Below are 14,861 nucleotides of genomic sequence, written 5' to 3' on the forward strand. Positions count from 1 at the left end.
CGTCGGCTCTGCCTCCTCAGCAGCCGGCGGCCCGTCCGGCCGCCGCCATCCAAGATGAATTCCCCAAAGAACATGGAGCCTACGTCATCTTCACCAGTGTCGCCGATGACAGGCACAACCGGTGTCAGCAGCACCGTGAGGTGAATGCTGTCGCCTCTGAAGTCCCAGAGTTCATGCACTGGTCCGAGAGGCCCATCAGCTAGAGCCGCGCTGACCACCCGGAGGTGATGCCTTCTCCGGGTTCCTACGCCATGGTGCTGGATGCCACCTTCTCAAAAGAGAGGCGAGACTGTCGCTTCTCCCAAGTCCTGATAGACGGCGGTAGCAGCATCAACATCCTCTACCACGACACCTTGGAGAAGCTGTCCATCAAGGAGAAGCAGCTCCAGCCCAGCCGGACCGTCTTCCATGGCATTGTATCTGGCCTTTCCTACTCCCCAATCGGCAAGATCAAGATAGACATCCTCTTCGGAGATAGACATCACTCCCGCCGTGAGCCAATCTGGTTCGAGGTGGTTCACTTGGAAATCTCCTACCATGCGCTCCTTGGCCGGCCTGCTCTAGCCAAGTTCATGGTGGTGCCGCACTACGCCTACCTCAAGATGAAGATGCTGGGCACCAAGTGTTGGGGAACGTAGTATTTCAAAAAATTTCCTACGAACACGCAAGATCATGGTGATGCATAGCAACGAGAGGGGAGAGTGTTGTCCACGTACCCTCGTAGACCGAAAGCGGAAGCGTTAACACAACGCGGTTGATGTAGTCGTACGTCTTCACGATCCGACCGATCAAGTACCGAACGCACGGCACCTCCGAGTTCAGCACACGTTCAGCTCGATGACGTCCCTCGAACTCCGATCCAGCCGAGTGTTGAGGGAGAGTTTCGTCAGCACGACGGCGTGGTAACGATGATGATGTTCTACCGACGCAGGGCTTCGCCTAAGCACCGCTACAATATTATCGAGGTGTAATATGGTGGAGGGGGGCACCGCACACGGCTAAGAGATCAATAGATCAATTGTTGTCTCTATGGGGTGCCCCCTGCCCCCGTATATAAAGGAGCAAGGGGGAGGCCGGCCGGCCCTTGTTGGCGCGCCAGGAGGAGGAGTCCTCCTCCTAGTAGGAGTAGGACTCCCCTCTTTCCTACTCCTACGAGGAGGGGGGAAAGGAAGGGGGAGAGGGAGAAGGAAAGGGGGGCGCCGCCCCCCTCTCCTAGTCCAATTCGGACCAGAGGGGGAGGGGGCGCGCGGCCCCTCCTGGCTGCCCCTCTCTCTCCACTAAGGCCCATAAGGCCCATTACTTCTCCCGGGGGGGGGGGGGGTTCTGGTAACCCTCCGGCACTCCGGTTTTCTCCGAAATCACCCGGAACATTTCCGGTGTCCGAATATAGTCTTCCAATATATCAATCTTTATGTCTCGACCATTTCGAGACTCCTCGTCATGTCCGTGATCACATCCGGGACTCCGAACAACCTTGGGTACATCAAAACATATAAACTCATAATATAACTGTCATCGTAACGTTAAGCGTGCGGACCCTACGGGTTCGAGAACTATGTAGACATGACCGAGACACGTCTCCGGTCAATAACCAATAGCGGGACCTGGATGCCCATATTGGCTCCCACATATTCTACGAAGATCTTTATCGGTCAGACCGCATAACAACATACGTTGTTCCCTTTGTCATCGGTATGTTACTTGCCCGAGATTCGATCGTCGGTATCTCAATACCTAGTTCAATCTCGTTACCGGCAAGTCTCTTTACTCGTTCCGTAATACATCATCTTGCAACAAACTCTTTAGTTGCAATGCTTGCAAGGCTTTAAGTGATGTGCATTACCGAGAGGGCCCAGAGATACCTCTCCGACAATCGGAGTGACAAATCCTAATCTCGAAATACGCCAACCCAACAAGTACCTTCGGAGACACCTGTAGAGCACCTTTATAATCACCCAGTTACGTTGTGACGTTTGGTAGCACACAAAGTGTTCCTCCGGTAAACGGGAGTTGCATAATCTCATAGTCAAAGGAACATGTATAAGTCATGAAGAAAGCAATAGCAACATACTAAACGATCAAGTGCTAAGCTAACGGAATGGGTCAAGTCAATCACGTCATTCTCCTAACGAGGTGATCCCGTTAATCAAATGACAACTCATGTCTATGGCTAGGAAACATAACCATCTTTGATTAACGAGCTAGTCAAGTAGAGGCATACTAGTGACACTCTGTTTGTCTATGTATTCACACATGTATTATGTTTCCGGTTAATACAATTCTAGCATGAATAATAAACATTTATCATGATATAAGGAAATATATAATACTTTATTATTGCCTCTAGGGCATATTTCCTTCAGTCTCCCACTTGCACTAGAGTCAATAATCTAGTTCACATCGCCATGTGATTTAACATCAATAATTCACATCACCATGTGATTAACACCCATAGTTCACATCTCTATGTGACCAACACTCAAAGGGTTTACTAGAGTCAATAATCTAGTTCACATCGCTATGTGATTAACACCCAAAGAGTACTAAGGTGTGATCATGTTTTGATTGTGAGATAATTTTAGTCAATAGGTCTGTCACATTCAGATCCGTAAGTATTTTGCAAATTTCTATGTCTACAATGCTCTGCACGGAGCTACTCTAGCTGATTGCTCCCACTTTCAATATGTATCTAGACCGAGACTTAGAGTCATCTAGATTAGTGTCAAAAGCTTGCATCGACGTAACCCTTTACGACGAACCATTTGTCACTTCCATAATCGAGAAACATATCCTTATTCCACTAAGGATAATTTTGACCGCTGTCTAGTGATCTACTCCTAGATCACTCTTGTACTCCCTTGCCAAAATCAGTGTAGGGTATACAATAGATCTGGTACACATCATGGCATACTTTATAGAACCTATGGCCGAGGCATAGGGAATGACTTTCATTCTTTTTCTATCTTCTGCCATGGTCGGGCTTTGAGTCTTACTCAATTTCACACCTTGTAACACAGGCAAGAAACTCTTTTTTTTGACTGTTCCATTTTGAACCACTTCAAAATCTTGTTAAGGTATGTACTCATTGAAAAAACTTATCAAGCGTCTTGATCTATCTCTATACATCTGGATGCTCAATATGTAAGCAGGTTTACCGAGGTCTTTCTTTGAAAAACTCCTTTCAAACACTCCTTTATGCTTTGCAGAATAATTCTACATTATTTCCGATCAACAATATGTCATTCTCATATGCTTATCAGAAATGCTGTAGTGCTCCCACTCACTTTCTTGTAAATACAGGCTTCACCGCAAGTCTGTATAAAACTATATCCTTTGATCAACTTATCAAAGCATATATTCCAACTCCGAGATGCTTGCACCAGTCCATAGATGGATCGCTGGAGCTTGCATATTTTGTTAGCACCTTTAGGATTGACAAAACCTTATGGTTGCATCATATACAACTCTTCTTTAATAAATCCATTAAGGAATGCAATTTTGTTTATCCATTTGCCAGATTTCATAAAATGCGGCAATTGCTAACATGATTCAGACAGACTTAAGCTTAGATACGAGTGAGAAACTCTCATCGTAGTCAACACCTTAAACTTGTCGAAAACCTTTTGCGAGAATTCTAGCTTTGTAGATAGTAACACTACTATCAGCGTCCGTCTTCCTCTTGAAGATCCATTTAATCTAAATGGCTTGCCAATCATTGGGTAAGTCAATCAAAGTCCATACTTTGTTCTCATACATGGATCTCATCTCAGATTTCATGGCCTCAAGCCATTTTGCGGAATCTGGGCTCACCATCGCTTCTTCATAGTTCGTAGGTTCGTCATGGTCTAGTAACATAACCTCCAGAACAGGATTACCGTACCACTCTGGTGCGGATCTTACTCTGGTTGACCTACGAGGTTCAGTAATAACTTGATCTGAAGTTCCATGATCATCATCATTAACTTCCTCACTAATTGGTATAGGCGTCACAGAAACTGGTTTCTGCGATGAACTACTTTCCAATAAGGGAGCAGGTACAATTACCTCATCAAGTTCTACTTTCCTCCCACTCACTTCTTTCGAGAGAAACTCCTTCTCCAGAAAGATTCCGAATTTAGCAACAAAAGTCTTGCCTTTGGATCTGCGATAGAAGGTGTACCCAACAGTCCTTTGGGTATCCTATGAAGACAGATTTCTCCGATTTGGGTTTGAACTTATCAGGATGAAACTTTTTCACATAAGCATCGCAACCCCAAACTTTAAGAAACGACAACTTTGGTTTCTTGCCAAATCACAGTTCATACGGTGTCGTCTCAAATGGATTTAGATGGTGCCCTTTTTACGTGAATGCAGCTGTCTCTAATGCATAACCCTAAAACTATAGTGGTAAATCAGTAAGAAAAATCATAGATTGCACTATATCCAATAAAGTACGGTTATGACGTTCAGACACACCATTATGCTGTGGTGTTCCAGGTGGCACGAATTTGTGAAACTATTCCACATTGTTTTAATTGAAGACCAAACTCGTAACTCAAATATTTGTCTCCGCGATCAGATCGTAGAAACCTTATTTTCTTGTCATGATGATTTTCCACTTCACTCTGAAATTCTTTGAACTTTTCAAATGCTTCAGACTTAAGTTTCATCAAGTAGATATACCCATATCTGTTCAAATCATCTGTGAATGTCAGAAAATAACGATACCCGCCGCGAGCCTCAACACTCATCGGATCGCATACATCAGTATGTATTATTTCCAATAAGTCAGTTGCTCGCTGCATTGTTCTGGAGAACGGAGTCTTAGTCATCTTGCCCATAAGGCATGGTTTGCAAGCATCAAGTGATTCATAATCAAGTGATTCCAAAGCCCATCAGCATGGAGTTTCTTCATGCGCTTTACACCAATATGACCTAAACGGCAGTGCCACAAATAAGTTGCACTATCATTATTAACTTTGCATCTTTTGGCTTCAATATTATGAATATGTGTATCAGTACGATCGAGATCCAACGAACCATTTCATTGGGTGTGTAACCATATAAGGTTTTATTCATGTAAACAGAACAACAATTATTCTCTAACTTAAATGAATAACCGTATTGCAATAAACATGATCAAATCATATTCATGCTCAACGCAAACACCAAATAACACTTATTTAGGTTCAACACTAATCCCGAAAGTATAGGGAGTGTGCGATGATGATCATATCAATCTTGGAACCACTTCCAATACACATCATCACTTCATCCTTAACTAGTTTCTGTTCATTATGCAACTCCCGTTTTGAGTTACTACTCTTTAGCAACTGAACCAGTACCAAATACCGAGGGGTTGCTACGAACACTAGTAAAATACACATCAATAATCTGTATCTCAAATATACCTTTGTTCACTTTGCCATGCTTCTTATCCACCAAATACTTGGGGTAGTTCCGCTTCCAGTGACCAGTCCCTTTTGCAGTAGAAGCACTTAGTCTCAGGCTTAGGACCAGACTTAGGCTTCTTCACTTGAGCAGCAACTTGCTTGCCGTTCTTCTTGAAGTTCCCCTTCTTCCCTTTGCCCTTTTCTTGAAACTAGTGGTCTCGTCAACCATCAACACTTGATGTTTTTCTTGATTTCTACCTTCGTCGATTTCAGCATCACGAAGAGCTCGGGAATTATTTTCGTCATCCCTTGCATACTATAGTTCATCACGAAGTTCTACTAACTTGGTGATGGTGACTAGAGAATTCTGTCAATCACTATTTTATCTGGAAGATTAACTCCCACTTGATTCAAGCGATTGTAGTACCCAGACAATCTGAGCACATGCTCACTGCTTGAGCTATTCTCCTCCATCTTTTAGCTATAGAACTTGTCGGAGACTTCATATGTCTCAACTCGGGTATTTGCTTGAAATATTAACTTCAACTCCTGGAACATCTCATATGGTCCATGACGTTCAAAACGTCTTTGAAGTCCCGATTCTAAGCCGTTAAGCATGGTGCACTAAACTATCAAGTAGTCATCATATTGAGCTAGCCAAACGTTCATAACGTCTGCATCTGCTCCTGCAATAGGTCTGTCACCTAGCGGTGCATCAAGGACATAATTCTTCTGTGCAGCAATGAGGATAATCCTCAGATCACGGATCCAATCCGCATCTTTGCTACTAACATCTTTCAACATAATTTTTCTCTAGGAACATATCAAAAATAAACACAGGGAAGCAACAGCGCGAGCTATTGATCTACAACATAATTTGCAAAATACTATCAGGACTAAGTTCATGATAAATTCAAGTTCAATTAATCATATTACTTAAGAACTCCCACTTAGATAGACATCCCTCTAATCCTCTAAGTGATCACGTGATCCATATCAACTAAACCATGTCCGATCATCACGTGAGATGGAGTAGTTTCAATGGTGAACATCACTATGTTGATCATATCTACTATATGATTCACGCTCGACCTTTCGGTCTCCATGTTCCGAGGCCATATCTGTTATATGCTAGGCTCGTCAAGTTTAACCTGAGTATTCCGCGTGTGCAACTGTTTTGCACCCGTTGTATTTGAACGTAGAGCCTATCACACCCGATCATCACGTGGTGTCTCAGCACGAAGAACTTTCGCAATGGTGCATACTCAGGGAGAACACTAATACTTTGATAATTTAGTGAGGGATCATCTTATAATGCTACCGTCAATCAAAGCAAGATAAGATGCATAAAAAGATAAACATCACATGCAATCAATATAAGTGATATGATATGGCCATCATCATCTTGTGCTTGTGATCTCCATCTCCGAAGCACCGTCATGATCACCATCGTCACCGGCGCGACACCTTGATCTCCATCGTAGCATCATTGTCGTCTCGCCAATCTTATGCTTCTACGACTATCGCTACCGCTTAGTGATAAAGTAAAGCATTACAGGGCGATTGCATTGCATACAATAAAGCGACAACCATATGGCTCCTCCCAGTTGCCGATAACTCGGTTACAAAACATGATCAGCTCATACAATAAAATTCAGTATCATGTCTTGACCATATCACATCACAACATGCCCTACAAAAACAAGTTAGACGTCCTCTACTTTGTTGTTGCAAGTTTTACGTGGCTGCTACGGGCTTAGCAAGAACCGTTCTTACCTACGCATCAAAAACCACAACGATAGTTTGTCAAGTTGGTGCTGTTTTAACCTTCGCAAGGACCGGGCGTAGCCACACTCGGTTCAACTAAAGTGAGAGAGACAGACACCCGCCGGTCACCTTTCAGCAACGAGTGCTCGCAACGGTGAAACCTACTCGCGTAAGCGTACGCGTAATGTCGGTCCGGGCCGCTTCATCTCACAATACCGCCGAACCAAAGTATGACATGCTGGTAAGCAGTATGACTTATATCGCCCACAACTCACTTGTGTTCTACTCGTGCATAACATCACCGCATAAAACTAGGCTCTGATACCACTGTTGGGGAACGTAGTAATTTCAAAAAATTTCCTACGAACACGCAAGATCATGGTGATGCATAGCAACGAGAGGGGAGAGTGTTGTCCACGTACCCTCGTAGACCGAAAGAGGAAGCGTTAACACAACGCGGTTGATGTAGTCGTACGTCTTCACGATCCGACCGATCAAGTACCGAACGCACGGCACCTCCGAGTTCAGCACACGTTCAACTCGATGACGTCCCTCGAACTCCGATCCAGCCGAGTGTTGAGGGAGAGTTTCGTCAGCACGACGGCGTGGTGACGATGATGATGTTCTACCGACGCAAGGCTTCGCCTAAGCACCGCTACGATATTATCGAGGTGTAATATGGTGGAGGGGGCACCGCACACGGCTAAGAGATCAATAGATCAATTGTTGTCTCTATGGGGTGCCCCCTGCCCCCGTATATAAAGGAGCAAGGGGGAGGCCGGCCGGCCCTTGTTGGCGCGCCAGGAGGAGGAGTCCTCCTCCTAGTAGGAGTAGGACTCCCCTCTTTCCTACTCCTACTAGGAGGGGGGAAAGGAAGGGGGAGAGGCAGAAGGAAAGGGGGGCGCCGCCCCCCCTCTCCTAGTCCAATTCGGACCAGAGGAGGAGGGGGCACACGGCCCCTCCTGGCTGCCCCTCTCTCTCTCCACTAAGGCCCATAAGGCCCATTACTTCTCCCGGGGGGGGGGGGGGGGGTTCCGGTAACCCTCCGGCACTCCGGTTTTCTCCGAAATCACCCGGAACATTTCCGGTGTCCGAATATAGTCGTCCAATATATCAATCTTTATGTCTTGACCATTTCGAGACTCCTCGTCATGTCCGTGATCACATCCGGGACTCCGAACAACCTTCGGTACATCAAAACATATAAACTCATAATATAACTGTCATCGTAACGTTAAGCGTGCGGACCCTACGGGATCGAGAACTATGTAGACATGACCGAGACACGTCTCCGGTCAATACCAATAGCGGGACCTGGATGCCCATATTGGCTCCCACATATTCTACGAAGATCTTTATCGGTCAGACCGCATAACAACATACGTTGTTCCCTTTGTCATCGGTATGTTACTTGCCCGAGATTCGATCGTCGGTATCTCAATACCTAGTTCAATCTCGTTACCGGCAAGTCTCTTTACTCGTTTCGTAATACATCATCTTGCAACAAACTCTTTAGTTGCAATGCTGGCAAGGCTTTAAGTGATGTGCATTACCGAGAGGGCCCAGAGATACCTCTCCGACAATCGGAGTGACAAATCCTAATCTCGAAATACGCCAACCCAACAAGTACCTTCGGAGACACCTGTAGAGCACCTTTATAATCACCCAGTTACGTTGTGACGTTTGGTAGCACACAAAGTGTTCCTCCGGTAAACGGGAGTTGCATAATCTCATAGTCATAGGAACATGTATAAGTCACGAAGAAAGCAATAGCAACATACTAAACGATCAAGTGCTAAGCTAACGGAATGGGTCAAGTCAATCACATCATTCTCCTAATAATGTGGCCCCATTAATCAAATGACAACTCATGTCTATGGCTAGGAAACATAACCATCTTTGATCAACGAGCTAGTCAAGTAGAGGCATACTAGTGACACTCTGTTTGTCTATGTATTCACACAGGTATTATGTTTTCGGTTAATACAATTCTAGCATGAATAATAAACATTTATCATGAAATAAGGAAATAAATAATAACTTTATTATTGCCTCTAGGGCATATTTCCTTCACCAAGGGCATCATCATTATAGCTGGCGACTACCAGAAGTTGGCTGCATATGCTGCCGCCAGTAGCCGGTTGGCCGAGTCCCTCGTCATCGCCGCAGAGAAGCGACTCCTTGACCAGGTTGTGGCCATGGACAGCAAGCAGCTAGACCTGTCGCCAGACCCCAAGGAGCCGGAAGCCCAGGGCTCATTCCAGCCAACCAAAGGGACCAAGAAGATCCCCTTGGACCCAGAGCACTCGGAGAGATTCGCTGTCGTAGGGGCCCACCTTGATAGCAAATAGGAAAGCGAGCTCGTCGATTTCCTCCGTGAGAATCGGGACATCTTTGCATGGTCTCCCAAGGACATGCCGGGTGTTAAGACGGATTTCGCCGACCACAAGCTACATGTCAGATCAGATGCAAAACCAGTCAAGCAACCCCTCCGCCGCCTGTCAGAAGAGAAGAGAAGAATTGTTGGTGAAGAGATGGCCCGACTACTGGCAGTCGGCTTCATCATGGAAGTGTTTTACCCAGAGTGGCTTGCCAACCCAGTCCTTGTGTTGAAGAAGAACAACAAGTGGCGCATGTGTATTGACTACACCAGCCTCAACAAAGCCTGCCCCAAAGATCTGTTTGTTCTCCCTTGGATAGATCAAGTGATTGACTCCACCGCCAGATGCGAGCTGTTGTCCTTCCTTGATGCCTACTCCGGCTACCACCAAATCAAGCTGAACCCGGCCGATCGGCTGAAGACCCCTTCATCACACCATTCGGAGCCTTCTGCTACCTGACCATGACGTTCGGCTTGAGAAATGCCAGCGTGACGTTTCAGCGTTGCATGCGGAAGTGCCTCCTCAAGCAACTCAGCAGAAATGCCCACGTCTATGTAGACGATATTGTGGTGAAGACGGAGAAGCGTAGCACCCTCCTGGAAGATCTCAAGGAGACCTTGGATAATTTGCGCCATTTTCAAATCAAGCTCAATCCAGAGAAGTGTGTCTTCGGAGTCCCAGCCGGCCAGCTCCTTGGTTTCCTTGTCTCTAAATGCGACATCGAGTGCAACGCTATGAAGATCAACGCCACTGAGAGGATGGAGAGGCCCACCCGGCTGCGGGACGTCCAGAAGTTCACCGGGTGCTTAGCATCCCTCAGCCGTTTCATCAGTCGGTTGGGTGAGAAGGCTCTTCCCCTATACCAGCTAATGAAGAAAACCACTTGCTTCGATTGGAATGACAAGGCGGACGAGGCCTTCCTCCAGCTCAAGAAGATGCTGACCACGCCGCCTGTCCTGGCGGCTCCGGCTGCTAAGGAGCCCATGCTCCTCTACATCGCCGCCACCAGCCGGGTGGTCAGCACCGTCATCATGGTCGAGCGCCCAGAAGACGGCAAGGCACAACCAGTCCAGAGGCCCGTCTACTACCTGAGTGGGGTGCTGTCAGCCTCCAAGAAGAATTACCCCCACTACCAGAAGATGTGCTATGGCATGCACTTTGCCGCCAAGAAGCTCAAGCAGTACTTTCAAGAGCACTCCATCATGGTTTTCTACACTGCCCCACTTGCCGAGATCATAGGCAACAGAGATGCATCAGTGTCGGGTGGTTGGTGCGACATATGCCAAGGGATGGCTTATCATTGTGGGAGACAATAAGACGTCGCCGGTGCCTGGAAACGGGATGAGGCGAAGACATGCACGCCGGCGAATCTTACCCAGGTTCGGGGCTCTCCGAGGAGATAACACCCCTAGTCCTGCTCTACGGGGTCTCCGCATGATCACTAGATCGATAAAGGGTAGCTACAATCGCTCCTGGAGCTGTTGGGTTCAAGGGAGAAGAAGAACAAGGCTAGCTCTTGCTTCTCTCTATCTTGGGTGTGTGTGTGTGCTATGCTTAGAAGCGAACTCTGCTGAGGTGCGAACCCTTTGCATGGGTGCTCCGGGGGGTTTATATAGGCCTACCCCCCGGGGGTACAATGGTAATCCGACTGGGGTCCGGTCGCAGCCGTCAGTGTCTACGCTCGCCGGCTTCTCCGCCGGCTGGTGGGTCCCGCCGGCTGGTGGGTCCCGCCGGCTGCCGGCTACTTGGTCGACAGGCCGGTCCCACCGCCTAGGGTTTTGTCGGCGGCTGCTTACTGTAGCCGCGCCTCTGATGATGAGGGCTTCGTCGAGGTGAGCGTGGCTACAGTGGGCCGCCTCGGGGGCTATCACTGTAGCCTCACCTCGTCTTGTCTCCTTAATGGGGCTCCTGCTTCGAGGAAGGGAGTGGCCGGCTATGCTCTTGGCCGACTAGGAAGAGCCGGGCCGCCTTCACGCCTCTCTCTGGCTGAAGGGCCCCGCAGTCCTTGGGCCGTACAGGAGTGGGTCGTGGATGACGTCGGAGCTAGCGTGGCTACAGTACCGAGCCGCACGGGAGACATCCCTCCCGTACGGCCTCCTGTAGCCATGCCCGCCTCGGGCTTCGGGGGTCGTGGGCCGCACTGTGGCCATACCCCGTCAGGTCGCCGTTATGTAGGAGTGGTTGTGGTCTTGGCCGGCTCCTAGGAGTCGGCGTCCTCCTTGGCCGGCTTCTTGGAGTCGGCCACCCCGTGGTCGTCCTGGGGAGGAGTCGGTGAGGCTGGGTCGCCTTCCGGGAGTCGGCTTTAGTGGTAGCCGGCCATGGAAGGCGGCCCAAACGCTTGGAGTGCTTGAAGGCCCAAAGGCCTGATAAATTTCTTGAAGAGCCAGGGGTAGTCGGTTAGGCTACCCGTGGCCATTTACCCCGACAGTAGTCCCCGAAGCTGATTGGGCTTCGAGGTGGAGTGGGGTTCGAGAAGCTCGATCAGCTTCCTATCGTGACAAGCCGGCAGCTGGGAGCCGGCCTTGGTCAGGCGCGCCGCCTTAGTCGAATTCTTCTGGAGTCGGGGGGCAGGAACCCGTAGGGACGTGCACTGGGCCGCGGGCCGGCCTCGAGCCGCTGGCGTGCCACGTGGCCGGAAAGCCTGCCAGCCCACGCGCGTGACGGGACGTCGCCGCAGGGAGGGGGCCCGCCACGTCCGCGCCCCGGCCCAGGCGCGGATCCTTTGTATCCCGAAACCGCCCGCACGTTCTGTGCGGCAGTTTCGGCTCGCACTTATGCGTAATAAACGCGAGACGTGGGGGGAATGGGCGCAGCTAATCCCACGTCTCCCCCCACGTCCGGCCTCTTCGGCCGCGTGAGGCTATAAGTAGGGGGAGGTGGAGGGCGGCAGGCCCTCGCACGCTCCTCCTACTTCCTCCGTCTTCTTGCCTTGCTCGTTCTCGCGACAGCGCCTCGCCGCCGCGCTCTTCCTCCACACGCTCCTCCGCCGCCGTGCTAGCTTCCGCCATGCCTCCCCACGTAGAGCAGCTTGGCGGGGATTGGGACGGCTCCATCGTCCATAACGACCACATCGACTTCCTCCGCGACACCCGGCGTCTACCCAGCGCGGACAAAGTGGAGGTCCGCCTCGCGCCGGAGAAGGAAATCAGGCCGGCGCCGCGGGATGGCGAGCGGGTGGTCTTCCGCTCGCACTTCCTGCGCGGCTTCGGCCTGCCAGTGAGCGCCTTCTTCCGCTCCTGGCTGGAATTCTATCAGCTCTAGCCGCACCACCTCACCCCCAACGCGGTGGTGCTGCTGTCGGCCTTCGTCACCCTGTGCGAGGGCTATCTCGGCGTCCTCCCCACCCTTGAGCTCTGGGGGGAGTTCTTCCAGTCGAAGCTGGGCACGCGCAGCAAAGGCGTGCCGGCTCATACTGGCGCCTTCATCGCGTCGCGGAGATCGGGCGCCGACAACCCCTTCCCCGTCATCACGCTGATCCAATCGGTGAAGAAGTGGCAGAAGTCGTACTTCTACGTGCGGAACATCGCTCCACGGGGCGACTACATCAACCTGCCGGCTTACGTAGCCGGCCCACCGGCGGGGAGGCTACCCCAGTGGTCCTTCCGGGCGGTGACGCTGTCGCAGGGAGGAAACGCCGCCATCGCCCGCCTGCGGTTGATGGTCCAGTCCGAGGGTCTGACGGGGCCCGACCTCCTGGCCGCGTTCGTCACGCGCCGGGTCCTTCCGCTCCAGAGCCGGCCTCATCTGATCTGTCAGATGAGCGGCCAGCTCGATCCGAGCCGGATGTGTACCAAGGAGATGCCGCAGCCCGACGCCGCCGACATGGTGAATTACCTCGCCAACTGCCAGCTTTCCGAAGACTGGCAATTCGGCAAGGAGCCATACAGCCGCGCGAATCCTCTGCCTACGGTACGCTCCCCTCGTCTCTTTTTCTTTCTCTTTCTCAACTTTGTCGCCGAGTTCCTCTGGGCCGACTCTAACTCAGTCGGCTTGCTCTTTTGACAGAGTCCTCTGCTTCGGCCGGCCGGCGGGGCAGACGTGGAGCGCCGCTTCGTCCCCGACCGGACCGAACACGACCAGGAGGACCCTGACCTGGGGGCGGTCCATATGGAGGACGCCGTCGAGCCGGCCGGCGGTCAAGCCGGTGGCGAAGCAGGCGGCTCCGGGTTCACCGCGACCTTCGACGACTGGCCGGACGAGGACGAAGCCGAAGCCGTCCCGCCCCGCCAGCCGGCCTCTGGACGCGGCGCGGGCTCTTCCGGCGCGCAGCCTGCTCGGGGTAGAGGCCAAAAACGTCGCGCCACCCAGGGCATGTTCGGTAGCTGGACGAAGAAGCCCAGGGGTGGGGCGGCGGCCACCAGGCGGGAAGAGGCGGCCGCGAAGGCGGCTCGCTTCCGCAAAGTGGTGAAGCAGCCGTAGACTGTGTCGGCGTAAGTTCTCTCTTTCTATGTACTGTCCTTCTTTCTTTCCTTTGGTGGTTCTTGAATCTTCGTCTTCTTTTTCAATGGTCAGAGCTCCGCTGTCACTTGAGCGGGCGGCCGCCGGCTCCGTCATCGAGTCGCCAGGGGGCTTTGGGAGCACCACCCGTCGCGTAGATCCCCGCGCCGCCCTCCTGGAGGCGACGGAAAAGAACGCGCGGGAGGCGCGGGAGGAGTAGGAAGCGCGGGAGCGGAGGCACGGAGGGAAGCCGCCGCCCAGGCGGCTCGGGAGGAGGAGGCGGCGAAGGCGCTCGCCGAGGCCGCAGCCAAGGCCCAGGCAGAGGCCGAGGCCGAAGCGGCAGCAGGAGAGGCTTTGATGGTCACCCCCCTGCGCACCATGGCGCTCGGGGACGTGGATCCCTCGCCAGGGGGAGCCAGCGGTTCCCAGCCGGGGCTGGGAGGAAGCGGCGACGACGTCGCCATCTTGGGGGAGGCGCCGGGGCCGACTCCTCCGACTAGGGCGACCCAAGGCCGCCAGCCTGAGCCTGCGCCCGCACAGTCGGCGGAGGGCGAGCCGGCCGCGGGGGCTGAGGTGGCGGTCCGGGCTCCGCCAAGCCGGCGTGCAGGGAAGGCCGCGTCTGAACCGCAGAAGGCTGCGTCGGAGCCACAGCCGGCCGTGGGCTCCAGCTCGTCGGCCCGAGACGCGGAGGCGGCCAGCCCTACCTCGGGGTGGACGCCGGGCGGAGGGTCAGCCGTGGTGAATGTCGCTGCACAAGACGTCCGGACCCGGCTGCAAAGCCAAGCCGCGACGCTGAGGCAGTTCACCGACGAATTCCTCGCCACGCGGGCAGCCATCCGGGTTAGTATTCTCATCTTGTTCTTTCTTGAACTTGATTTCTCTCGTGGGGGCGCGTCAGCGCACC

The 14,861-nt window shown here is 51.6% G+C and overlaps 1 protein-coding gene across 1 annotated transcript; it reads left to right on the forward strand.

Moving 5' to 3' along the window:
- Window positions 1-251: 251 nt before the first annotated feature.
- LOC123493982 (uncharacterized) lies at window positions 252-9,490 on the forward strand. The gene is made up of 2 exons (XM_045228516.1): window positions 252-492; window positions 9,198-9,490. Exons 1-2 carry the CDS (start codon window positions 252-254, stop codon window positions 9,488-9,490), a joined length of 534 nt encoding a protein of 177 aa, XP_045084451.1.
- The last annotated feature ends 5,371 nt before the right edge of the window (window positions 9,491-14,861 follow it).

The sequence above is a fragment of the Aegilops tauschii genome, chromosome 5 (assembly GCF_002575655.3).
Source record: "Aegilops tauschii subsp. strangulata cultivar AL8/78 chromosome 5, Aet v6.0, whole genome shotgun sequence".
In the NCBI taxonomy this organism is placed as follows: domain Eukaryota; kingdom Viridiplantae; phylum Streptophyta; class Magnoliopsida; order Poales; family Poaceae; genus Aegilops; species Aegilops tauschii.